The sequence below is a fragment of the Canis aureus genome, chromosome 12 (genome assembly GCF_053574225.1).
Source record: "Canis aureus isolate CA01 chromosome 12, VMU_Caureus_v.1.0, whole genome shotgun sequence".
Taxonomy (NCBI): Eukaryota; Metazoa; Chordata; class Mammalia; order Carnivora; family Canidae; genus Canis; species Canis aureus.
The window spans coordinates 34,661,609-34,687,392 of NC_135622.1; the positions used below are offsets into that span (position 1 = coordinate 34,661,609).

The window sequence follows — 25,784 nt, forward strand, 5'->3', positions numbered from 1 at the left end:
TTTGATGACAAATCAGTATCCTACTGTAATTTTATTCTCATTTCTGAGTACTAGTTACAATATATTTACTCTTTTGTTTTTCTTCTTCTATCAATGACTTGTTCATGACCTTTGCCTATTTTTCCCATTTTTCATACATAGTAATGAAATTTTGTTTTAAAAAGTCTCCACTGAAGCAGAAATAAAAGAATCGCTAGGGGTCATTTTATTGAATTGATTTAAATATTTTATTTAAAGAAATATTCTGAAGACTATGTTTATTGATAGGAAAAATATAATCATACATGTTTAAAGATAATTTTGTACTGACATTATGGGAAGTTGATTTCTTCAAATAACATGATTAGTTTTGTCTACTTGTGGAATGCATTCTGAAGAAATGTGATTTTACCTTCAAATCTGAGCACATCATCCTTACATCAAAAAAGAAAAAAGGATAATAAAAAAACACAACTTGGATTAGTTTGAATTTTAGTAGACCACATCTGATTTGTTGAAGAGTAAGTTCTTTTATTTACCTCTTCAAGGAAGTGCTTATTTTTTTCACTTCTTTCTGTGCATCTTTATCCTATAAAAAAATACAAATACATAATGAAATTTCACACATTGATCCTGCTACTCTGGGTACTCGGAAACAATTTTTGGTGGAGTGAGGTGATACATTCTAAAGAACCATTAAAAAGAAATTACATATTTCTTAGAACCAGGCATGATTCAGATCTCTGAGAACACATATAATGTGGAGAGCTATTTCTAGGCTCTTCCTCTACCAGGTTTGGAGTGGTGGGATACAGGAAAAAGAGAGCCTTCCCTGTAGGCTGACATGCTGGATCTTACTAGTGTGTTAATGGTAACACTATTTTCTTCTTCAACTGTATCATGTGCAAGAAGTCCTAACCCTACTAGGAGAGCTTGAAGAAATGTGAGATTCCACTGCAAGATCCAGACTAGCAAATACGCATTTCATTACTGACTTTATCAAGTAGTTTATATTTAAGATGAGAAACCAAGTATATTTTATAGTACTCCACATGTATTGTTATTCCTTTAAAACAAGAGTGGAGGTTGGAAACAGTGGCGATAAATTCAGATGACAGGGAACTCCTCTACACTTTTGCATTTGACATTTATTGAGAGGCGCCTGTGTCAGTAGGTTAAGCATCTGCCTTCAGCTCAGGTCATGATCTTGGGGTCCTGGGATTGAGCCCCACATCAGGCCCTGCTCAGCGGGAGTCTGCTTCTCTCTCTCCCTCTGCTCCTCTCCCTTGATTGTGTGCTCTCCCTCTCTCTCTCGCTCCCTCCTCCCCCTCAAATAAATAATCTTTAGAATTTTTCAAAAAAAAAAAAAATACCCCTTGGTCTTTTCCCCTGCCTTTAGGAAAAAGGTACACAAGGCTCTCATCTCTTCTCTCCCTCTAGTACTCAACGTTTCAGCCATATTGTACATTTGGTTCAATGCTTTTAGGCATATTTCTCAATTCCAAGCCTTTGCTTTTAGTGTCTTATAAAGTAGGGCCTGTAAAAAAATTTTTAAAAAAATAAGTAGGGCATGTACACCACCCACATCAGTATCCTGAAATATCTGAATCACATAGCGTGTGTTTATGTGTTCATGTTTCCATTCACCCTTGCCATGTAGATACATATTTCAACACTAATATAATCATTAGAACACATTATTTTGTATTCTACATTTTTCAATTACATTAAAAGTTGTTTTCTGTTTGAACAAAGTCTTTGTAAATTTGTTTAGAGCTGCATAAAAAATAGAAACTAATCAACTTTCAATAGTGATGAAACAAAGAGAAAATGGCCTGATTACTCAGCATAACATTTCATGATTGAAGACAAATGCCAATGTATTAGATTTTCTATACACAACTTTTATTAATCTACTGAGGAGGGACTATCTTACTGCCCATTACATTTTACCTATTCTGCATTCAACATTTCCAAGAATGCATTACAGTTCTACCTTTTTACATGACATGATCTTCAGTGCCACACCCTTTGCCAAAAGTCTAAATTATAGGTTGAATTGCTAAATTGTGTTCTAAAGGGTTCTTGATCATTTTGTTCTCCAGTAGGAGTTTTCTTACATAAATGGCAGATAAAGGCATTCCTACTTTGACTAGAAGCCTGAAGGACTCCCCAGTGTGAGAACTTGAAGGTATGTGTGATCATTGAAGACTTTCCTTCATTTGTGATACCAAGAGTGTTTTATTCAGTAAGAATCCTTACATGTCCTGGAATGTTGCTCTATGAGGAAACAGTTTCTCATGTTTATTTCATTGAATTGCTGCTCTAACATAAATTATCTGGTATTTCTCAAATGGCTTCCTCCTCCTCGTAAAGACTTGCTGTTCCCCATCTTGTTTTTGCTTCCAAAGTTTGAGGTTTGGCTAAAGGCTGTAGGGTGTCTCCCCTGTGGAAACTCTTGTGTCTATAAAGGTTAAAGCTGAGGCTGAAGGCTCTTCTACACTCATTACATTTATAGGATTTTTCATGATGGCTAAGGTTAGAGCATCAGCTAAGGGCTTCACCACACAGATGACATTAGGATAGTTTTTCTGCAGTGTGAATTCACTCATGCTGTTTAACAGATGAGTTGTTCCTGGAGGCATTTCCACACTGATGACAGGCCAAGGGTTCTTCTCCTGTGTGAGTTCTCTCATGTAAACAAAAGTTAGTTCTTCAGCTGAAGGGTTTGCCACATTCATTACATTTGTAAGGCTTCTCTCCAGTAACACAGGCTAAGTCAGTGGAGCTATGGCTCTTTCCCCAACCTCATTATATTCAAAGACCTCCTCTCCAGTGTGAAATCTGAGGGAAAGTAGAGCCTGCTAGAGAACTGCCTATATCCATTCATCTATTCATTTTTCTGCATATGAATTCTATGCTGATCCTTGAGTGATAATCTCCAATTAAAGTTTTTGCCACATTGGTTACAGCCATATGGTGCGATACTCTCCTGCATGTAAGTTTTTTCCTTCATAACATGTCAACTGCACAGCTATGTGATTAATTCTGAGGTCTTCATTATGTTTCAAGCACTCGGTATATTGGCCATTTTTGTGCAAATGTCATCTTCTAAGGATTTGGGTTATGGTTTTGAGTTCAGGTTATCCTTTCTTCCCCAGATTCAAACTACCCAAACCATTCTGTTGAGACAGCACACGTTCTCTCCATAAAACACTGCAGTTTCAGATTCTGGGAATACAAAGTTGTTCACATGCATGAATCTAGGCCCTAGAGCCCACGGGCTGACATTTTCAATATCAAGTGCAGTGTGATGAGCTTAGAGCTCCCTGAAAGGGACAGAAGACATGTCACAAATAACTATCGTGCCAGAAAGAGATTTATAAACACCACAGGAAAGAAGCACATATGGGAAAATATGTCAATACTCTCTGCCAAAAACTTCAGATAAGTAGGAGAGAGAAAGACTTACTTATATTATGTTGTTATACTCCTGGCATTTGGAGAATGATTATCAACATCAATTTGATTAGACAGGGTACATGTTAAGAATGGCTGATTCCAAACCGATGCTGTGTCATCAGTTATTTTAAGAAAATTATTAAAAGGAGGTCTAAGAAACTTCTTTCAGGTGTTTTTAAGATCAACTTAAAATATACAACCAAGGCCATTATATATGGAGAAAGCTCAATGAATATTTTAGAATGTCAATCAGTAAAAGATAAGAGCCCAAAGAGTAGAAATAGAGGAGTATAGACACAGTAGCACTCTCCGCCTGCAACTCATGAAAATGTCTGTTCAGAGAGTGGGAAAACTCTGTCCATCCTCTAGTGGCCTTATTAATTTATTTTAAAATGTACCAGGAAGAATGAATTCTCAAGGCATGGATAGCACAGATGAGTTAATCTATAAGAAATAAGTTCAAACCAGAAATAAATAGGCAAATCAGAATTTCTAACAAATGGGAGACCTTGGACAACACTGCTGGATTTCAGTAAGTGACCTGCTCATCACACTAAGCTGTGGTATTCCCTTAACAGGAAGGCAAGATGAACATCTGTGGATGAATTATATTTTATAAACTTAACTGAAAAACCAGTCTCTTAATTTAAAAAATCAGGGATCCCTGGGTGGCGCAGCGGTTTAGCGCCTGCCTTTGGCCCAGGGCGCGATCCTGGAGACCCGGGATCGAATCCCACGTCAGGCTCCCGGTGCATGGAGCCTGCTTCTCCCTCTGCCTGTGTCTCTGCCTCTCCTTCTGCCTGTGTCTCTGCCTCTCTCTCTCTCTCTGTGTGACTATCATAAATAAATAAAAATTTAAAAAAAAAAAAGCTTTCTAAAAAATCAAATATGAGGTCTTAATTAAGACAGAAAATTAAAAGCAGGATTAGGAATTGTATTACTAAGAGTGGTTACTACTCAGAGGGATGATTCTTAATCTATGTAACAGCATGGAGATACAGCCCAGGATTTTAAACAACACATTAACTTCCAAGAACTTGCTAGGCAGGATGAAGTATTCCTTACTGTGAGCACTCTCAGAGTCCTTAAAAGAGCAATTAATGTCACTTTCAAATATTACAGAAATTTAAGAACAGTTTGTTTCTTTACCAGATTAGCACCTCCCTTGTCATAAAACATGATATGACATAGTACTTTTTGAGCGGAGCTTTTGCAGCATACTCCAGGTCAATATGACTTGGACCATTCCTCCAGGCAAAACAACTCCCAAGCTGCTGGTGTGGTCATGACTTCACTCATCAAGCATTCTTACACTGCCTTAGACACAGGATCCCTTTTATTTTAAAAACGGGATGTTTCTCAGGACCTGAGATTACCTTCCTAGGGTCAAGAAAAGTCCACATGAATAATAAAATACCGCAATTTCAAGTTCTGGGAATCCAGAGCTGCTCACATGCATGAGTCTGGGCCCTAGAGCCCAAGGGCTGATGTTCCCAGTATCAAGGGCAGTGTGATGAGAGTTCCCTGGAAGGGATGGAGGACATGTTACCAGTGACTCCAATGCCAGGAAGAGGTTACAAGTGCCATGAGAAAGCAGCCTATAGGTCCTGCGAGGTCACCTGAGGGAGAGAGCACTGATGGCCGGGCCAAGAAGGGGTGTTCAACCGTAATTTGTGGCTCTGCTAAGCATTTTGGGTATGAATAGACTGGTCAGCAGAATCACTAGCGGGATATATTTCAGTCAGGAAAAGCTTACAGAGAGAAGGGGTACTACAGATAACTCTCCTCAGCCTAGTTTCTAATTAAAAAAGAAATTGAGATATTCCTGATAGGTCATTTACTACTTAAAACAAAACAAAACAAAATCTCCTAGAATATACAAATGGAAACATCACTGGAAAAAAAAAGTAACATGGAAATATTCACTACTGCTGTTTTATTACATAAATATTTCCACAGTGCCCAGGTCTCTTAGCTACATTCATAATCAGTCTTATTTATTAGTACTACTGGCACTAATATTTTTATTTGCAGGGTATTAGTCTTCTGATTCTTCCTGCCATGAATGAATGCTTATGATCTGCCAGGCATGGCAACTGGTGCTGGGAACAGAGGAGTGAATGAAACACATCTAGCTGTGACTCTCATGGAACAATCAGACAAATGACTATGCAACCACAACCCTGCTAAAAAATATGAAAGAAAAGTACGAGGTACTTTCTTGCCTGGGAGTGTCAAGGAAGTCTTTCCTAAAGAAATGACATTTGTGGTGAGGCCAGAAGGGTGAGTAGCAATAAAGGTAGTAAAGGGAGTGGAGGGCTCAGGGCGGGGGCGGAGGGTATTACAGGAGGAGGCAACAACAGGTGTAAGGCAGGGAAGAGCAGGGTGCAGAGGTGGGGAGAGCGGGGAACATACATCAGAGCCATGATGGACATGCTAAACATTTCGGACTCTGAAGCAGCAAAGCGACATACTGAGGTTTGTTTCATCTGTTGCTTTGGCTGCTATTGAGAGCCAAGAATGACCAGGAGGGAGGAAGAAAGCTGTGAGACCAGTGGGAGGCAATGTAGTTTGGGTGAACTTGGGTGTATCCTGCTTGGAGTGGTGGAGTAGAGCAAGAGGGCAGTTGGATGACTCATGGCATGTTTTAGAAGAGGAATTCTGAGAACTTGGGGACTGGGTGGATGTCTGGGTTGAGGGCTGAGGGAAAAGGAAGTATCTAGGATGATTCCCAGCATTCCCAACTGATGAATGAATGTGCCAATTAGTAGATGGGAAGATGGAGAAAAGCAGATCTAAAGGCCTGATGATGAGTTAAGTTTGAGATGTCTGCAAAACCTCCAAGTAGAGATGTTACATAGGAAGTGGGATAAATAGGTCCAGAGCTCAGAAGAGAGGTCTAGAGATACAAATATGAAGACTCCTGGCAGGTAGATAGCATTTGAAGTCATAGAAAACAGGCTTGTGAGGTAGGGAGGAGGAAGAGTGAGAGGAGAGAAGAGACTTAGGGACCAAGGACCAAACCTTGGGGGTCATTGATATTTAGCTCTTGTGTGAGCACTCTAAATTTTATGCACAAATATTTGCATGTCAAACCAGGTGTTATGCCTCATTATCATACTGTGTTCTAATCTCAAATTCTTTTTTTTACATTTTTAAAATTTAAATTCAATTTTCCAACATATAGCATAACACCCACTGCTCATCCGCTAATCTCAAATTCTAATAAGAACGCATAGGCACTCAGTTTAAAATGACTTTATGTAACCTAAACTGACATTCCAGGAGAGGTGGAAAAGATGGTAGGGTCCCCATCACTCATATGAAGCAAGCAACCAGAGGAACAAAATCTATTTTCTGCCCCCCAAATCTATAAAGCATCTTCTGGAGAAGTGCCACTACTGATCCTGCACTGTTGTGCTCAGTACTGACCAACAAAACCAACTCAGGGATCTGAGTTGGAAGGATGATCGACCTTGTAGGAAATCCCAAACATAGAAGTCATCTAAGACATTGTACAGGTGGTTGCTGGAAAGGTCCATGGACGCCTAATAAGTCCTGTGTACAGACGTGGGCACTCCTGAACCCTGAGGCTCCCGGCAGGTCTTGTTCCACTCCCCCACCACCACCGTCATCCTTATTTCCCATGACCGTCCTGAAAACCCCCTCCCCTCCAGGCGAACAAATCTTTGCTTTTCCACCTCTATGCCTTTGTTCATGACCTGAGATGTGCTTCACGCACAGCTCCACATATATCTTCAAAGCCCACCTCTGATGCTACTTGATCTTTTCTAGGTGAAAATAATTTCCATATTCACTATTTACATAACCAATTACTTGTACCTCTCTTAGCACTTTAGGCTTTCCACCCTGAGCTATAGTTATTTGGATATATAATTTATATTCTAGGCTGTAAGTTCCTAGAGGGCTGTGGGTATGTCTTATATGTTTATATTCAAGATCACAACAAATAGTGAAGCCACCGTTGCTCCAACAGAGAAGAAGAAGGATGCTTATTTCTGAGGCATTTTTTCCTTTTTTTTTTTTTTTAAACATAGGCTCCACACCCAGTGCAGAGCCCAACATGGGGCTTGAACTCATAACCCTGAGATCAAGACATACTTTTGAAATTAAGAGTCAGACACTTAACAACTGAGCCACCCAGGTGTCCCTTGGGGCATTTCTTTTAGATGTGATTCAGAGGATGATAACGTTTGGTGGTATGAGAAGGGAGCAGGAAAACATTCATCTATTTTTCTTTTGTTCCCACACCACCAATATATGGCTCATAGGAACACTGAGTAAACACTGAGTGTTTACTCTGAAATTCCTAAAACAGAGCACATCCAGAATCCTGAATTTGTGAACAAAAGGACAAGAAGCAATATGATAGTTTCTTCTTCATTAGTGGTAGGTTTTCAAAGACCAACACAATGTTAATATATTATTTTAAATCTTCTTCATGGTAGAAGATAGTCACACTCTGCTGTGGGGTTGAAGTTGGGGATTGAAGATGGCAGCCATGTGGACAGTCCTCTTGCTCCAAGGTGGGCAGCCTACTTGTCCGTTGCCTCTCACAGTTTAATCATTGGCTTCCCAGAATTAGGCTTTCCTCCTTCGTTCTCAGTGGGGTTGGCCTATTCCCTGCTGTCTAACATTAAACAGACATCAGGATGTTTTAACTGCTAGGCCATGATGTGTGTGTCCCTTAAAGATACAGGGAGTCTTCTGGTAAAGGGTTACCTACAGCAACTTTAAGAACCTCATAGGATGTGTTAAATACAAAACGTTTTAGTGTGGAAGAAAATCCAGATTTATCTAAGCCAGTTGTTCATGTTTGAAGCCAGAAAAGTACTAATAATATAACAGCCCTCATTGTCACTGTTGGGACTTACCTCTTTGGTAACACAAGGAAGCAACACTGCCAAATTACAAAACTTCACAGCGTTATCTGCTTGTTCAAGATCAATGTAACACTAGAAATGAAAAATAGTCAATATGAAACACAATCACATCTTTATGTAATGGACTCAAAGTGATCTCAAAACAGCAGGCTTCCTGGGGTGCCTGGGTGGCTCAGTAGGTAAGCCCTCAGACTCTTGATTTTGGCTTGGGTCATGATCTTGGCGTTGTGGGATTGAGCCCCATATAGGGCTTCTTTCTCAGTAAAGGGTCTGCTTCAAATTCTCTCTCTCCCTCTCCCTCTGCCCTACATCCTACTCGTACTCTCTAAATAAATAAAATCTTTAAAAAAAAAAAAAACCCAAGCACCCAAAACAGTAGTCTTTCTTACCTTGGCCAAGTACAAGTAATTGGACTTAGAAAAACCAGGGTGTAGTTCTTCAACCTGATTTTAAGAGAAAACAGAAAAGAGAATAACAAGCCAATATTGAAACAACCAGCAAAGATGATATATCTTAATAAATCAAATATTAACCAAATTGTCCTAAAAATTTAGGTTGATTACGTTACATTAGCATCATTTTATCAGTTCAATATCTTTTAGATAGAAATACAGCTTTTGAGGTTATACAGCTCATAGGGCTCATGAAACAATGAGACACAATACATTAAGATTTTGAGATTCCTTTGTATAACCTATCCTTTCTCTTCTATTCCTCTCAAAAACAAAAACAATTGGTGATACATTCTCCCAGGACAAGTCCTATACAATTCACAATCTATTTAGGAAATGAGTAGAGGATAACTGGTATCCCATGGCTAGCATCCTCCACTCCACTGCATTAGTACTTGATTTCTTAGGATTTCGACACATCTCATGAGTTGAATCATATTTGAAGTCCATCACATCAAGTATTTTGAAAGAAGAGACAGACTTGTGAAACAACCAGTCAAAGTAGCAGACCTACTTGCAGATTTTAATAAGTGGGTATTATGTAGGCACTTTACTCCTCATCTACTAAACTCTTATGCACCAGTTCCCTTTCTATATCTCTGGTGAATAAGAACTTTTTTTCAGGCATCTGGCACTGCTACTAGAAAGCACTTCTTAACCTAAGTCAATCTTTGGTCAGAGTCAGCTTCTGCTGTTGTAAAGGCCTATGCAAATAAGCTCCCAATCTGACCCTGGAACTCAATCCAGAGAGATGCAGAACCCAAGAGAAGGTTTCTTTAAAAAACTTACAAAGATGGGCTTGTTTTACAAGATACAAATAATATGGACATTTTTAAAATTAAAAAGTGGAAATTTCTTTGTACTAATTTCATCTTCAATTTCAATCTCATTCCCCAGGGGTAACCAGTAGCAACAGTTTGACATGCATCCTACCAGACCTTTTATCAAGTAAACACAAATTTTTTAAAAATTCACTTTCGAAAAAAATTAATAAGGGAACATTTCTACATATTGGTCCAAAACTTTTTTCCCACAACATATCACAGACACATTTTTTTTGTTAGCATTCACAAATCTACCTCATTGTTCCTAAGAGCTGCATTTCATACTACACATATGCCATAATTAAACTGAGCATTCTCTATTAGAATTTTTTTTTTACTGTTACTAATAAGGATCAATGAACATACTTGTTCCTATATGCTTGTGCACATGTGTGATCATGTCTGTAGGACAGATTTCTGGAAGTTGAATCACTGAGTCAAAGGATACATACATCTTAAAGATGGAGGGGAAGCTAAGAACTAGGCATTCCTGTGCTAAGGAATGCACATCTTTAGTAAAGAACATTTACTGTCTATAAAATTCAAAAGGCAAGGATTCTAGAGGAGGTGGAGGACAAAGTCTTTTGGACTAGGGAACCACATTGGGTATAACTCTTTAGGACCAAGTAGATGAACAGTGTATGGATCTGGCCAAGAACTTGCTAGTGAGATCACAAGGCTGCCAACAGATGAAAGACATTGTCAAGCCCAGTCCTAGCCAGAGCTTTGAAAAGCCTGGAGAGTCATCCATGGTGCTGATGGATTCTGGTTCTGCTGCTCCACTCCTGTCCCATTACTTTCATCTCAACTCTTTGAGTCTAATAAGTGCATTTCTTGAGTCACTCTAATAAGAAATACCTCAATTAAACTTTGTTCAGTTGTACCTTCTATGTCTAATAGTTGTCCAGCTCTGTCCAAATCCTGTCTGGAAAATGTGCTCCAACATATGAGCATAAGCAGCTTATTTTTTTTAATGTTGGCATTTTAATTCTGATACATACCTTAGCACTTATGTTTAATTATCTGTAAGGACTATAAATTAGAACATCTCTTATGTGCTCATGATTTTTAAAAAAAGTCAAAGGAATATATACAAGCTACTAACAATACCAACTTCCTAAAATGGAGCAGAGTCTGAGTTTTTACCAAATGGCTTACCCGAATAACAAGGAAGGTAGTGTTGCTCAGTAGAATGTTCTAGTTAAGGAGCAGTTTCTAGCTAGGCTCTTCGAACACTCTATAATAACACTGGGCAGAGAATATTGTGGTTGTTTACTTGGTCTTGGCTATACAAGTCCCTGGAGGCAGGAGCTGTGTTGATCATTTCTGTATCCCCTACATTTGACACGCTGGTACTAAGTATGTGCTTAAAAAGATTACTGAATAAACTAGCATTATTTTAAGAAATCTCATAACCTCAAGCAGCAACCCTCCATTGTATCAGGACACAGATGATGGTTCTGCAGGTGGTAAAACCACTAAGGGAGATCCAGGGATCATATGTTACAAAGAGTGGGGGAGACCAGGGCCACCAATCCCCCAACATTGCCACACCTGTTACCTACTACACACACTCAGGTACTGGTCCTGGGCTGTCAATCATGCCATAGACTGTACAAGAAGAGCTTTAAAAACACAGATCAAGTTTTAAAAATACTTCCCTTATGACCCAACAAGTCCATTCCCAGGCACTTACCAAAGAAAATTCAAAACATATCTACATAAAAGCTTGTATATGAATGTTCATAGGAGCTATATTCATGGTAGCCCCAAACTGGACACAACTGACATGTTTACCCTACCTACCAACGTAAATGCATAAGCAGACCATGGTATGTACACAAAATGCAGTATTACTAGGCAGTAAAAAGGAACTACTGATACATTGATAAAATGAATGAATCTCAAAACATGTTGAACAAAGGAAGCTGATATACACAAAGTACAAGCTCTATGATTCCATTTATATAAAATTTCAGAATAGGCTAAACTAATCTATAGTGACAGAAAGCAGATCAGTGGTTGCCTGGGGCGGGGAGTGAGGGAAATTGACAGTAAAGGGGCAAAGATAACTCTTAAGGGTGATGGAAATGTTCTATATCTTAAAATGGTGGTGGCTACTCAAGTATATAAATTTGTCAAACTACAATGATCTGTAGACTTCAAATGGGTGCATTTTATTGTATATAAACTATACCTTAATATATTCAAAGATTCTGAAATAATTAGTCTGGGTTGTGGCCTGGACTGGCCTTTTTTAAAGCTCTCCAGATGATTCTTGTGTATAGCCAAATTTGAGAACCACTGCCTGAGGGAACCATGCCAGAATTTTGGATGAGGTGGAAAGCATGCTATAGTTTGAGGAAATTCCCACAGAGGATTCATAGATGACTCTTGGCCAAAAACCACCTCCCTAGTGGCTGTGATGCTGTGGAGGATCAGATTTCATCAGTTGGAGGAGCTATATAATAACAGCAGCTAACATTTATTTTTAGTTAGAGTACTTAATGTGCTAGACCCTGAGCTAAGAAAATTTTATGTATTAATTTATTTATCTTCACAAAAACCATATAAAGTAGGTATTATTATGTCTGCTTTATCGATGAAGAATTTAAGACTAGGAGAAATAAAGAAACATGGCCAGGTCATACAGATAGGAAAAGGTTCAGGTCTCAGACTGTCTGATTTCTAAAGCCAGTGCTCCAGATCTCTACAAAACGGAGCTGGATGGTCTGGGGACACATTCCTGGCCCCTGTGAACCCTCTTTGGAGGGACTGAGTTGGGGACAGGAGTCCTACAGTCTGGGTTCCAAAAACATGACCTCCTGCTGGGACCACAGGTTGCAGACTCCCCTTGGGTGTGGGATACAAGTTTCTTTCTCACCTTCCACCTCCCAGTTTTCTTACATCCTTTCAGCCTTTACCCTTAGCACTCTGGACTCCTCAGCACCCTCAGCTGTGGCAGCTGATGCAGGAAGAAGCTTTCCTGATGCCTTCTCACTCCTTAGCAAACACCGTGAAGCACATTTTCAGATGGAATCTAAGTCATGACTGAATTGTCAGGTCCCCAAGATGGTTTGCCACGGTGTTGACAATTTCATGGAGTTAAAATTCTTACTAGGTGTGGAGTACTAAGCAATTTCCTTGCGTTTACTTATTTAATCTTCACAACACACTATATGACTCAGGTACTGTTATCTCCATATTATTGATTAAATTGAGAGGGGGCTAAGAAACTTATTCAATGAACTGGAAAGGGGCAGAACTGAGATTTAACCAGGTGGTCTGGTTCTAGAGGTTGTAATCCTTACCTCTACATTATTGGGCCTTTGATCATTTTTTATTTATCTGGGTAGTATTTCAGGTACACTAGCAACTTAAGAATTTCTGTGCAATGTCCTAAAAACCTGAGCCCCTGCTTATAACTTTATAATATGAATAAATGAGTTTCAAGTCCAAATGATATTTTTCCTAATTAGCTTAGCGTCTTCTACTGAACTATTTATCTTAAATATACCATGATCTTAAATTCTTATAAAATGTAAAATAAAAGAACAAATTCTCAGGGGTAGGAAAAAAGGTGAAGAAATTGGAATGATATAATCTTAGACTACATTCATATCTTTGGTCTGCCACTGTGTAACACTAAAAAAATTAAGTTCCTGAGGTACTGATTTCCTTTTATAAAACAAAAAAGATCACGTTAAATAAAAACTAAGACATGTCTGCCCCTTGTGCTTTTATACCCTGCATTCTTTTCCATTGGGCTCGTACTTGATCTCAGAACACTTATTTTTACCACAGAGCCCTGGAGGTAGGCACGAACCATTCACTCAGTAATGGAAAGTATAAATGAAACCTATTTGCGATCTGAGAATACATATTCTTTAAATTCCCTTTCAGTTCTATAAGATCAATCCCTAACATACAACAGAAAAATATGAGCATGTACAGTATGTTGGATAACACAGTCTAGAGCCTGATTTTGTCTGTCTGTTGTTACAAATCTGAAATAGGTAGATCAGGAAAGAAAAAAACATCTTAGGGTCTATAAGATTCTATAATTGCTTCCAGAGAAAGACACAGGGATTAGCCCATGAGGAAGCTGATTATGTGCACACACACATGTAACTCTTCAGAGTTTTATTAGCATAGCAATTATACATTTTAGGATAGGAATGAAAATACTAGTTTGGTCTGATTCTCCAAGAATATTCCATAAGACTATCTGCAACTTATGTGATGGCTTTTAAAATAATAACTCTTCCTTCTGGCACCTTTTAGTTCTTCAAGATTTTTTTAAAAAGATTTTACTTATTTATTCATGAGAAGGCAGAGACATAGGCAGAGGGAGAGCAGGCTCCCTGCAGGGAGCCCAGTGTGGGACTGGATCCCGGAACTCCGGGATCACACCGTGGTGAGCGGAAGGCAGACGCTCAACTGCTGAGCCACCCAGGTGTCCCTAGTTCTTCAAGATTAAACTGGCTCAAAAAAAAAAAAAAAAAGATTAAACTGGCTCTCTAGTAGGCTAATTAGTAGTATTTGGGAACAAGTCTAATAATCACAAATGCTTTTGCGTATACTCACATGACCTGGAGAGCTGCTCTTGGATTTGGTAGTAAGGGCCATGCAGCTAGGACCCAGGGCATAGCTAGCTGCTCTGGGAAGCAGTTTGGATATGCTAAGACTAGGGTTCAACCACAGCTCCCATTAGAGAGCTATTCACGGAGAGGGGTAGGAGGGACTGGTACAGGCAGCAGCCTGTTTGATACTAAAATAATGGATAGACAAAGTATACCTTAAGGAAATTTTGCAAAGCTTCTTCCACTGTTGAGGATGGTATTTTTCCAAACAGAGTAGCAGCCATTTTTTTCTCAATCCAGCTCAGTTTGGAGACCTGCAAACACAGAGGCAACATCATTCTTAGGAATTTGTGTACATTTTGAATAAATAATCTCTCCTCAGTTAGATGTTTGGTGTATGTACGTATACGTATATATATAAATATCCTTAAATAACATATATGATAGAGATCACCTTTATGGCATTAATATTCTACCTTTTTTTTTTATAGTTCTAACAAAATATGAGCTCTAAAAGCACTGGTTACCAAACCAATTTGAAACACTCATGATAAGATTTGTGTTCAATCAGAGAAAGGGATGGGAAATAAAGCTGATCCTGTTTATTCAAGTGATTCAAGATTCTGGGATAACCACCCAGTATTTCTTTGCACAAAATGTAGGAGCTACTAGACCCCATCTTTGTTCCTTCCTGATTACTCTGTGTTATCAACCTGACCCAGAACACAGCATCTCAGAAATGTACATAGAACAAGGATCCTCAACCCAGAAGGAGTATAGAGTGAGGGCCCAGTATACATATTTACAATCCAGAAGAAAATTTTTTTAACCAATAACCACCAAAATTAAATTTCATATTATCATTTATTTTTTGCTTCCTTCCCCTCCCCCATTTTAATTCCAGTATAATTAACATACAGAGTTATATTTGTTTCAGGGATACAGTATAGTGCTTCAACAATTCCATATATTACTCAGTGCTCTACAAGATAAGTGGACTCATAATCCCCTTCATCTATCCCCTTAATCCCCCACCCACCTCACCTCTGATAACCATCTGTTTGTTCTCTATAGATAAGATTCTGTTTTTTGGGTTGTCTCTTTTTTAGTTCTCTTGTTCATTTATTTTGTTTTCTAAATTCCACATATGAGTGAAATCATATGGTATCTGCCTTTCTCTGACTGACTTATTTCACCTAGCACTATAGTCTAGATCCATTCATGTTGCTGCAAATGGCACGATTTCATTTTTTATGGCTGAATAATATTCCATTGTATGGTATAATATACCACTTCTTCTTTATCTATTCATTTATTGATGGACACTTTGGTTGCTTTCATAATTTGGCTATTGAAAATAATGCTAAAATAAACAATGGGGCACATGTATCCCTTTGAATTAAAGTTTCTGTATTCCTTGGGTACTCAGCAGTGTGATTACTGGATCATAGGGTGATTCTATTTTTTAATTTTTTGAGGAACCTCCATATTATCTTCCACAGTGTCTGCACCAATTTGCATTCCAACCAATAGTGTATGAGGGTACCTATTTTTCTACATCCTCACCAACACTTGTTATTTTTTGTGTTTTTGATGTTAGCCATTCTGATAGAATATCAGAAGTGATATTTCAATGTGGTTTTGATTTGTGTTTCCCTGGTGATGCTGACCATCTTTTCAAATGTATCTGTTGGTCCTGTGTACTTCTTCTTTGGAAGAAGATTTTCTCTTTATGCATTCTGTCCATTTTTAAACTGGATTATTTGTTTTTGAGTGTTGAGTTGTATCAGTTCTTTATGTTTTTTGGGCACTACTGATATGTCATTTGCAAATATCTTCCCCATTCAGGAGATTGTTTTTTAGTTTTGTTGGCTGTTTCCATTGCTGTGCACTTTTTATTTTAATGTATATACAATAGTTTATTTTTGCTTCTGTTTCCTTTGCCTCAGGAGATATATCTAGAAAGATGTTGTTATGGCCAATGTCAGAGAAATTACTGTCTGTACTCCCTTCTGGAATTTTTATGGTTTCAGGCCTCACATTTAGGTCTTTAGTCCATTTTGAGGGTTTTGTTTTGTTTTGTTTTTTGGTGTATGATGTAAGAATGTGGTCCAGTTTCATTCTTCTGCACTTAACTGTCCAGTTTTCCCAACACTGTTTGTTGAAGAGACTTTTTCCCATTGCAAATTCTTCTCTCCTTTGTCAAAGATTAATTAACTATGCAATTGTGGGTTTACTTCTGGGATTTCTATTCTATTGATCTGTGTCTATTTTTGTGCCAGTATCATACTGTTTTGATCACTACAGCTTTGTAATATAACTTGAAACCTGGAATTGTGATACTGCCAGTTTTGTTTTTATTTTTCAAGAATGCTTTGGCTACTCAGGTGGTTCTATACAAATTTTATGATTGTTTATTCTAGTTCTGTGAAAAATGCTATTGGTATTTTGATAGAAATTGAATTAAGTCTATAGAATGCTTTAAGTAGTATAGACAGTTTGACAATATTTGTTCTTTCAATCCATAAGCATGGAATGTCTTCTCATTTCTTTGGGTCATCTTTAATTTCTTTCATCAACTTTTTATAGTTTTCAGAGTACAGGTCTTTTACCACTTTGGTTAAGTTTATTCCTAGCTATTTTATTATTTTTGTAATTATAAATGGGATTGTTTTCTTACTTTCTCTCTCTTCTTTTTAGAGATACAATGGATTTTAGAAATGCAACAGGATTTTGTATCCTGTGACCTTACTGAATTCATTCATCAGTTCTAGTAATTTTTTGGCAGAGTCCTTAGAGTTTTCTGTATATAACATCATCTCATCTGTGAATAGTGAAAGTTTTGCTTCTTCCTTACCAATTTGGAAGCCTTTTATTTCCTTCTCTCGTCTGACTGCTGTGGCTAGGACTTCCAGTTGAATAAAAGTAATGACAGTGGACATCCTTGTCCTGTTCTTGATCTTAGGGGAAAAATCTCTCAGTTTTTCACCACTGAGTATAACATTAGCTGTGGATTTTTCATATAAGGCCTTTGTTATGTTGATGTATGTTCTCTCTAAACTAACTTTGTTGAGGGTTTTATCAAGAATGGATATGGTGCCTGCTTCGGCAGCACATATACTAAAACTGGAATGATACAGAGAAGGTAAGCAAGCCCCCTGCGCAAGGATGACATGCAAATTCGTGAAGTGTTCATACTTTTATATATAAAAAAAGAATGTATATGTACTCTTTCAAATGCTTTTACTGGATCTATTGAGTTGATAATATGGTTTTTATCTTTTCTCTTAATAACAGGATGTACCACGCTGATTGATTTGCAAATACTGAACCAACCTTGCATTCCAGGAATAAATCCCATTGATCATGGTCAAAGATTTTTTGAATGTATTGTTGGATTTGTTTTGCTAATATTTTGTCAAGGATTTTTGCATCTATGTTCATCAGAGATACTAGTCTGTAGCTCTTTTTTATTGTCTTGTCTATAACTGGTTTTGGAATCAGGATAATGCTGACCTATTAGAATGAATTTGGAAGTTTTCCTTCCTATTTTACTTTTTAGAAAAGTTTGAGAAGAATAGGTATTAACTCTTCTTTAAATATATGGTGGAGGGGATCCCTGGGTGGCTCAGCAGTTTGGCGCCTGCCTTCGGCCCAGGGCGTGGTCCTGGAGTCCCAGGATCGAGTTCCGCGTTGGGCTCCCTCCATGGAGCCTGCTTCTCCCTCTGCCTGTGTCTCTGCCTCTCTCTCCCTTTCTCTGTGTATCTCATGAATAAATAAATAAAATCTTTTTAAAAATATATGATGGAATTCACCTGTGAATACATCTAAACTTTTTTTTGTTAGAAGTTTCTGGATTACTGATTCAATTTCATTGCTGGTAATTGGTCTGTCCAAATTTTCTATTTTTTCTTTTTTCAGTTTGGGTAGTTTATATGTTTCTAGGCATTTATCCATCTCTTCTAAATTGTCCAGTTTGTTGGCATATACTTTTTTATAATATTCTCTTATAATCCTTTGTATTTCTGTGGTGTCAGTTGTTATTTCTCCTCTTTTGTTTCTGATTTTGTTTATTTGAGTCCTCTTTTTTTTTTTTTTATGAGTTTGAGGTTTATCAATTTTATTGATCTGTTCAAAGAACCATTTCTGGTTTCACTGATCTGTTCTATTTTTTTCTTTTTTTTTTAGTTTAGTTTTTATATCATTTATTTCTGCTCTAATCTCTATTATTTCTTTCCTTCTCCTGGATGTGGGTTTTGTTTGTTCTTCTTTTTCTAGTTCTTTAGGTGTAATATTAAGTTGTTTGAGATTTTTCTTGCTCCTTGAGGTAGGCCTCAGTCGCTATATACTTCCCTCTTAGAATCACTTTTGCTGCATCTCAAAGATTTTGGATCATTGTGTTTTCATTTTCACTTGTTCCTGTGTATTTTTTTTTATTTCTTCTTTGATTTCTTGGTTGATCCATTCATTGTTTAGTAGCATGTTATTTAACCTCCATGTAGTTGTGGTCTTTCCAGATTTCTTTTTTTAAGAAAGAAATCTAAACAAATATAATGTACATCCAAGCCCCAGACTCATGTGATGTTGGGTCAATGGTTTTTAAGCCTGAGGATTTTCCTACCTTAATGAAGATTCATATTCTTAATATTTAAAACTGGCATAATAAAAATTGCTTACAGAGCTGTTTCAAGGGTTAAAGGACATAAGAAATAAAAAGTATAAACTGCACATTTGTTACATAGCAGGTGTTTAGTAAAAAAGCTTCCTTCTCCATTCCCAATCCTCAAACCTCAATTAAAAACTTCCTCTTTTGCTTATGCTAATTTTCGCATTCAGAAATAGCATTTCTCTTCAGCATAATTTTTTCATGCATCTCTTAAGATAGATTTTCACATTCTGTTAATTTTCTATAAACTAACATCATTTAAGACACCAGATTTTACACTTGCCAGCTGCCTTGATTTATTTCTATAGGTTTCGTGTGCCTTTCTAAATTCAGTTCTTTGAAGACAAGAACAGTGGGCATGTAATTTATGCTCAGTATACTCTGATAAATGAAAAAGTCCTCTCACAAAACAAACAGTAATGTGCCAATATAGGACACATGCAAGTAGATGATTGGTCACCACCTGAGAGCACGAAGGAGACAAGTGATTGCTGCAAGGGGAAATAGAGAGATGGTAAAGGGAAAAAATTATATACTGTATGTAACACAATACAGAAAACACAGTAACACAGTACAGAAAGAAATCAATCATAAACTCATAAAATATGTATGGATTTTACCATTTTCCTTATAGTAGGCACTAAGTAAAACACTTAAAGAATAAGGCACTGAAAATATATCACATAATCATAGTGTATTTAAATAAGACTTATAGATAAAAATACTCAACTCACAGTATAACAGTATCTTCCTTTGAGGTAATACAAAAAGGGTTCTTCAGGTAAAAATTGGATTGCTTTATCTAGGTGTTCCTGAAAGAAAATTCAAAATAAATATCATCTCTCAGATTTCAAGCAGTGTTGAATGGAAGTGTGCCTAGTAAGTTCAAGGGGCTTTACGTGTTGTTTGGTACTCCTCCTCAATCCCTATCATTAATACAAGTAAGTCTTACCAGTAATTCAATTATCAAAAATGATTGCTCACAAGTAGAACCAGACTTTGACTATGATTTAATTAAGCTATGGATAATTTAAAGCCAAATGTGACTATGAAAATAGAAAATATCTGGCTGACATTTTTGTCTGCCCATGCCTTGCCTAGCTAATACTTATTATTAGTAATGGAAGCATGCTTGCAAATATCAAATGATTAGGATATAATGGAGGAAAGAATAGCAGAACTAGGTGGTGGAGGAATCTACTCTCCTGACATTATTAAATGGTTTTAGAGAGCTGGAAAACAGATTCTGACCATTTATATTGAGTTATCAAAGCTAAAGGCACATTATAAATGATGTACACATACATTACTTATTTTATTCACTTATCATGTTAAGTTTAAGCCTTAGATTGGATTCTATTCCTTCCACCAAATCAATATGCAAGAAATGTTAACTAATTAGTCCTAGTCATGTTTATGATGTTGGTGAGCTCATGACCAAAAGACTAATCCCCCATCTTTGAAAAAGTAATACTCATCTACTATGTGACTTCTTTCAAGATCCAGAATAATTATCTTCAATCTCCCAAATAGTTTTATTCTTTTTGCACAGTACTATGTAAAGACTGTCACTTCATTTAAATAAAAAAGATAAATTCCTTGAGATTAAATTGTTGAATAACTTGATTTATATCTTTAAGGGGAACATACAGCTATATTAAAATATTTTTAATTTTAAGAAATACCTTGAAGCGATGTCCATAGTTGATTTTGTTTTGTAAGCCCTCAAACTCAGATACATAGCCACACAAAACTGCATACCTGAAAAGGATAAAGACAGTGGATAGTCTGTGAACTTCTAATCAAATACCACCAAATGTAACATTTAAAAAAAATATCTCTAAATCATTCATTAACACTTGACAGAAGTATTCATATAGAGGCAAGGGCCCTAAAAATAAAAAATACCTGACACTACATGAGGCCAGTTTCCTCATCTGTAACTGGGGATACTGACACCATCCATCTCACATGTATGCTGTAAGGGCAAAACACTTCAAACACACAAAATTGCTTAGAGTACTACCTGGAACTCTTAGAGTGAATTCCAAGAAATATGAGCTGCTGCTAACACCAATATTGACATCAACGTCACAAAGAGGCTCTCTGAAAAAGCCTAGTCACACAAGTAATAAATTGAAAAATATATTGCATCATCATATCCCTATTCCTCCTTAATAAAAATAAAAATTTCATAGCCTCCCTTAACGTCATCTGAAAACAAAAATAAATATCATGACTAAAACAAAGTCAAAGGTGACTTCAGAACACACTTTTCTGAAAAATTCCCTTCAATTCCTTTAATCCTGCCTTGTTAGCACTGCATACTAGAACAGGGCATCCCATGAACTGTTTACTTTTTTTTTTTTCCACTGAGAATACTAAAAGTTACATTAATAATTCTTTGACATACATTCTGTGCAATATTTGTTCAGCAATTTGCTCACTCCAAAATCGGGGGATATGTTATTTTTATATCCAGAATGTTTCTGTCTGTGCCAAGTCTCCAGAGTATTTCAGAGTGTTTCTGTCTGAGGCAAAATATTCATTTACCTAAATATTTTAAGAGTAAGTATTAATTATTACTTTCATTGTCATAGCTGAAATGGAAGATGTAATTTTGGGTATTTATCTCATCATTTCTGTGGATAAGCATAACTTTCAAGTACAAAAATGAAGTGAACGATTTTATTTAGAACAGTAAGACCATTCCTGAACACAAAAGATCACATAATTCACACAACTTAGGACAACCAATAAAACAGTCAGTTTTCAGTGCTGACTTGTGTGACCTCTGAATTTTCAGTTTCTATATAATCAACCAAATCTGCTACAGTAGAAACAAGAGTGAAGACCAAATCAACCTATCAAAAGTGGTCTGAGAACATAACTAGAGTAGGAGATATCACAAATTCTATGATCAGACTACTTTACACACACATCTCTACACCCATCAGAGATTGAGCATGTAGGAAAGGATTACTGGAAAAACACTTGTGAATTCCCTTGTAGAAATGCTATGGTCACCATGTTCTCTTGACATGCTGTCATTTTGTTCTATCATTCCTCCTAGGGAGTTCCAGAAAATAGAACAAAATTCCATACAACTACATCCCCACATTCCCCCATTTCTGTTATGGGCATTATCATTTTCTGACTTATTCAGACTTAAAGCCTTAGGTCATCTTTTTTTTTTTTAATAAGCTTTTATTTTAAAATAGCTTGAGATTTATAGAATAGTTGCAAAGATGGCACAGATGGTTCCTACATACGCATATTCAGTTTTCTCTACTGTTTTCACCTTACATTACTAGAGTACATTTATCACAAGTGTACTGATACTATCAAACAATACTGATACCTAATTTTTACAATGTACCAATATTAATATATTATTAACTAAACTCCATGCTTTATTCAAATTTTCATCTATTTTTCCCTAACTTAAATTTTGATGCTTTTCTCTCTATCCCTCCTTCCACATTTATCCCTATTAAATCACACATGTGAAGATCTTTGGAATTACTATTGTCATTTTTTTTTTTTTTTTTTTAGTAAGAGATCAGTTTATGGTTAACGGTATGGGACAGACCGGGAAGATACCAGGGCCCATAGTAATGAGCTTCCCAGGAATAGACTGACAGACTTACAAGTAAACAGAGGGGCAGGGAAACAAAGCCAAATGGCTGAGAGACCCAGGCCCAGCCTCGGTGGCTGTACCTGGGCCCTAGTTCCAGTTCTGCCCTGGGAACCTGGGGGATGAGCAGGACCTACAGGTGCCTCAGTTCTTGTAAGGCTCCCATCTCCTCACTCCCTCCTGTCCCCTACCAGCAGGCTGGGACTTCTCACATGTGGTGTATTTCCAGGGCTAGGGAATGGCTGGTCTGGGAGTGGGAAGGCAGAGGCCTGGGTAGTACGGGGTTAGCAGCAGCACTGGGGGGAATCTGGTCAGGCACCAGGTCATACACTCTGTTCCTCCTAATTTTATGTTACTTGCAACTTTCATAAACATATGTGTTATATCTTTACCAACTGACAATTTTACACAACATATCAGTGTTTATAATGAAGACCTGGAGCCCTAGAATCACCTCCAGATTGACAAAGATGTTGCCAACAGTTACTCTGTTGAATAGCTGAGGCTTGAACCCTCCTCTCTATACGGGTAACCCAGAGACTTGCCCACATTTCTACATCTTGTCCACAGGAATGTTAGACATAAACTTACCTTAATGCCTTGTTTAAATCCAGATATACTAGCTCACTTGCCCTATCCTATATGCTGACAAAGAAATAAAAAACAAATCACGCCACATTTTTAGAAAAATTTGTTGGATCTTTTTGAACTTCCTCCTCCAGAGACTTATGGAGCAACCCAAATATTTGTGCTGGAATCAAAAGAAAGGAATCTATGTTTGCCAATCTAGAATGGTGGGATCAATCATCTATTTCCCAAACATTAGCACCAGAACGACTTAGTGCACACCACTAGGTATATACAGTGCTCTCTCAGCACACTCTCTTCAAGCTATTCTGAGGAAAAAAAAAGGAAAAAAAAACCCTATGACTTATGAATTCCATTATATGAAATATGTACATTTTCCTTGTAAATAATGTCATACAGTTTTATGCTTTTCATAATTTTTTTGAAGTCTGTTTTTGTTTTTTTATGTTTTTTGAGCTAAGATCAAGAGTTGGATGTTTAACTGAGCCACCCAGGCACCACTTGAAGTCTGTTTCTTTAAAGTTTAAAATATAAAAAAATAATAATAATAAAGTTTAAAATATTATTTATCTTCCTACATACCCTAGTTCAAAGTTCACCTAATCAGTTTTTCTCAAAGGATCATCGCTTCTTTTCTGGCAATTAGTTCCACTTATGTCTCTCTGTGTGTGTGTGTGCATGTGTGTGTGTTCTTTTATGCTGTTCATCTTTTAAAACGTAATTTAAAATTTTATTTCATAAACCATCTCAAGTGGATGGGAACGCTAAAGTATGTTATTTCACAATATGGTCTATTAACTCCATCTAGAGGTCATTCTCATCATACATGCTTTGACAAAAATTCTGTGTTTTCTTTGCATTGATATTGAATATATCTTTAATAAATGACCAACACTCCTGTTTCCACAACTACCAAAATAACTCCATTAGTTTATTATTTATACTATGAGAAAGCAGTAGAAAAATAATGTAATAGAAGAATTACTGAGTATCTAAGAATAAAAAACCTGGTTTTTGTTTTTCTATTTATTGTGTGACTCTTGCTTACTATTCAGCATGACTCCCCCACCCTCACCACACACACCCTAGGCATACTACCTTGCTCATCCTTATCTATAAAATGGAAACAGGTTGTTCTGTGAATCATGTGCTGCAAGGCATATGGATATAATTTGTGAACAGTAGAGCTCAACAAATATGTAAGACATTATTTGTAATTAAGGTCAGGCCTATTCAGCTAACAAACTGCAAATCCACAGTGACTTTACTCTTTTGATTCTGGAAGTATTTGAGGCTGAGTATAACAAAAACAACAGAATTTGTAGCAAACATTTTCAGCTTTGAGGTCAGATAGTCAAGGTTGCAACTATTCAACATCATTGCTAGGCACAAATCCAGGGGAGTGGCTGTGCACCAATAATAAATAAAACTATTTATGAAAATAGGCAGTTGGCCCAGAGCCATAGATTGTCATTTATGCTGAATGAATGAGAAAATGTCTTAAATACTGAAAAAGACTTTTTGATGATATTTTCTTACAATTAATTATGGAATCAGTTAACCTAAATTTTAACCATGGCTCCTCTAGTCAGTTTTAATTTCTCTTTTTTCATTATGCGAAACTTCTACTATTTAAATGAATGAGAACTCTTGTATTTATTACATATAATACATTCTAAGAACAAAGATAATATTGCCATTTGGATTTATTAAATTTTATCAACTGATTAATTTTAATATTCTTTAAATTAAAAACTGATACTGAATAAGAAATCATGTGTAACACAACTAATCATTACTCTGTGTGTGTGTGGGTATGTATGGGTGTGTGTGGGGGTGTGTGGGTGTCCATAAGATTTAAACTTGGAGTTAAATAACATAGTTATAAACAAGGCAAATCCATTCAAAACAAAAAGTGAAAGAAGATAAAAGAAAAGTAGCCAGATTAGTGCAGGCCAACTGGGTTACCTACTAGGGCAGAGTTACATATACTTTCTTCTTAAAAAATGGATTTTAAGGTACTTGTGAAGCCTCCAAAGAAGACTTAACATTGTTCCTCTATGAAAATTTGAAGTTTACACAGACAAATGCCCCCAGATTGAGGATTAAAATCAATTGTACGTTTTAAATGTGATTCTTCATGGATGCAGATGTATGTATGGGAGAAGGAAGAGAGCGACAGAGGAAGAGCAATGCAGCGGGAGGGTGAGGAGGAGCAGCTCAGAGTTAAAAGTAGGGCTTGGGAATTTATTCTGCATGTAAATCTGACCAACCAGCTCCCAAACACCTCCAATATCAAAGGAGATGAGGAGTGTGTGGTTTGATCAGTACAAATTCATCGCAGTTACAACTAAAAGTAGTACAACAGAAGTACCTGAATGCATACATATATTAATTTATTAATACTAATGTGCAAAGTAGATGAGAAGGTATATTTGGCTGTAGAAATAACAGCCAAGACTGTTACATACTGGGAAAATGATCTTAAAGATATGTACTAGGATGTTAACTACAAAACTACCTTTCTCCTAAAGTTGTGGTAGAAGCACCAAGGGCATAGAAGAATACTCTATTAGGTGCTCCAATTCCTAAAGCAAGATGCTCTTGCATGCTCTTGTATGATATGCTAAGGAAATGATCCACAGGTCTTGCCAGGCTATTAGCCCTTTACCCTTCTCCAGGCTACAGA

General features: G+C 37.0%; 1 protein-coding gene and 1 non-coding gene across 6 annotated transcripts in view; one reads left to right on the top strand and one right to left on the bottom strand.

Moving 5' to 3' along the window:
• Positions 1–203: 203 nt before the first annotated feature.
• Positions 204–25,784, bottom strand: part of RMDN2 (regulator of microtubule dynamics 2) — a 67,731-nt gene continuing 42,150 nt past the window's right edge. For all 5 annotated transcript variants that reach the window (XM_077843580.1, XM_077843581.1, XM_077843582.1 and 2 more), the window contains exons 6-12: positions 20,556–20,631; positions 19,605–19,682; positions 14,420–14,518; positions 8,735–8,788; positions 8,337–8,417; positions 519–568; positions 204–413 (exon numbers count right to left, since the gene is read on the bottom strand). In XM_077843580.1, the coding sequence (XP_077699706.1) occupies positions 344–413; positions 519–568; positions 8,337–8,417; positions 8,735–8,788; positions 14,420–14,518; positions 19,605–19,682; positions 20,556–20,631 (508 nt within the window). In that variant the 3' untranslated portion in view covers positions 204–343. The remainder of the gene's footprint in view (positions 414–518; positions 569–8,336; positions 8,418–8,734; positions 8,789–14,419; positions 14,519–19,604; positions 19,683–20,555; positions 20,632–25,784) is intronic.
• On the top strand, positions 17,301–17,407 carry LOC144281473 (U6 spliceosomal RNA). Its single transcript, XR_013349989.1, has one exon. It is a non-coding gene; the product is annotated as a U6 spliceosomal RNA (small nuclear RNA).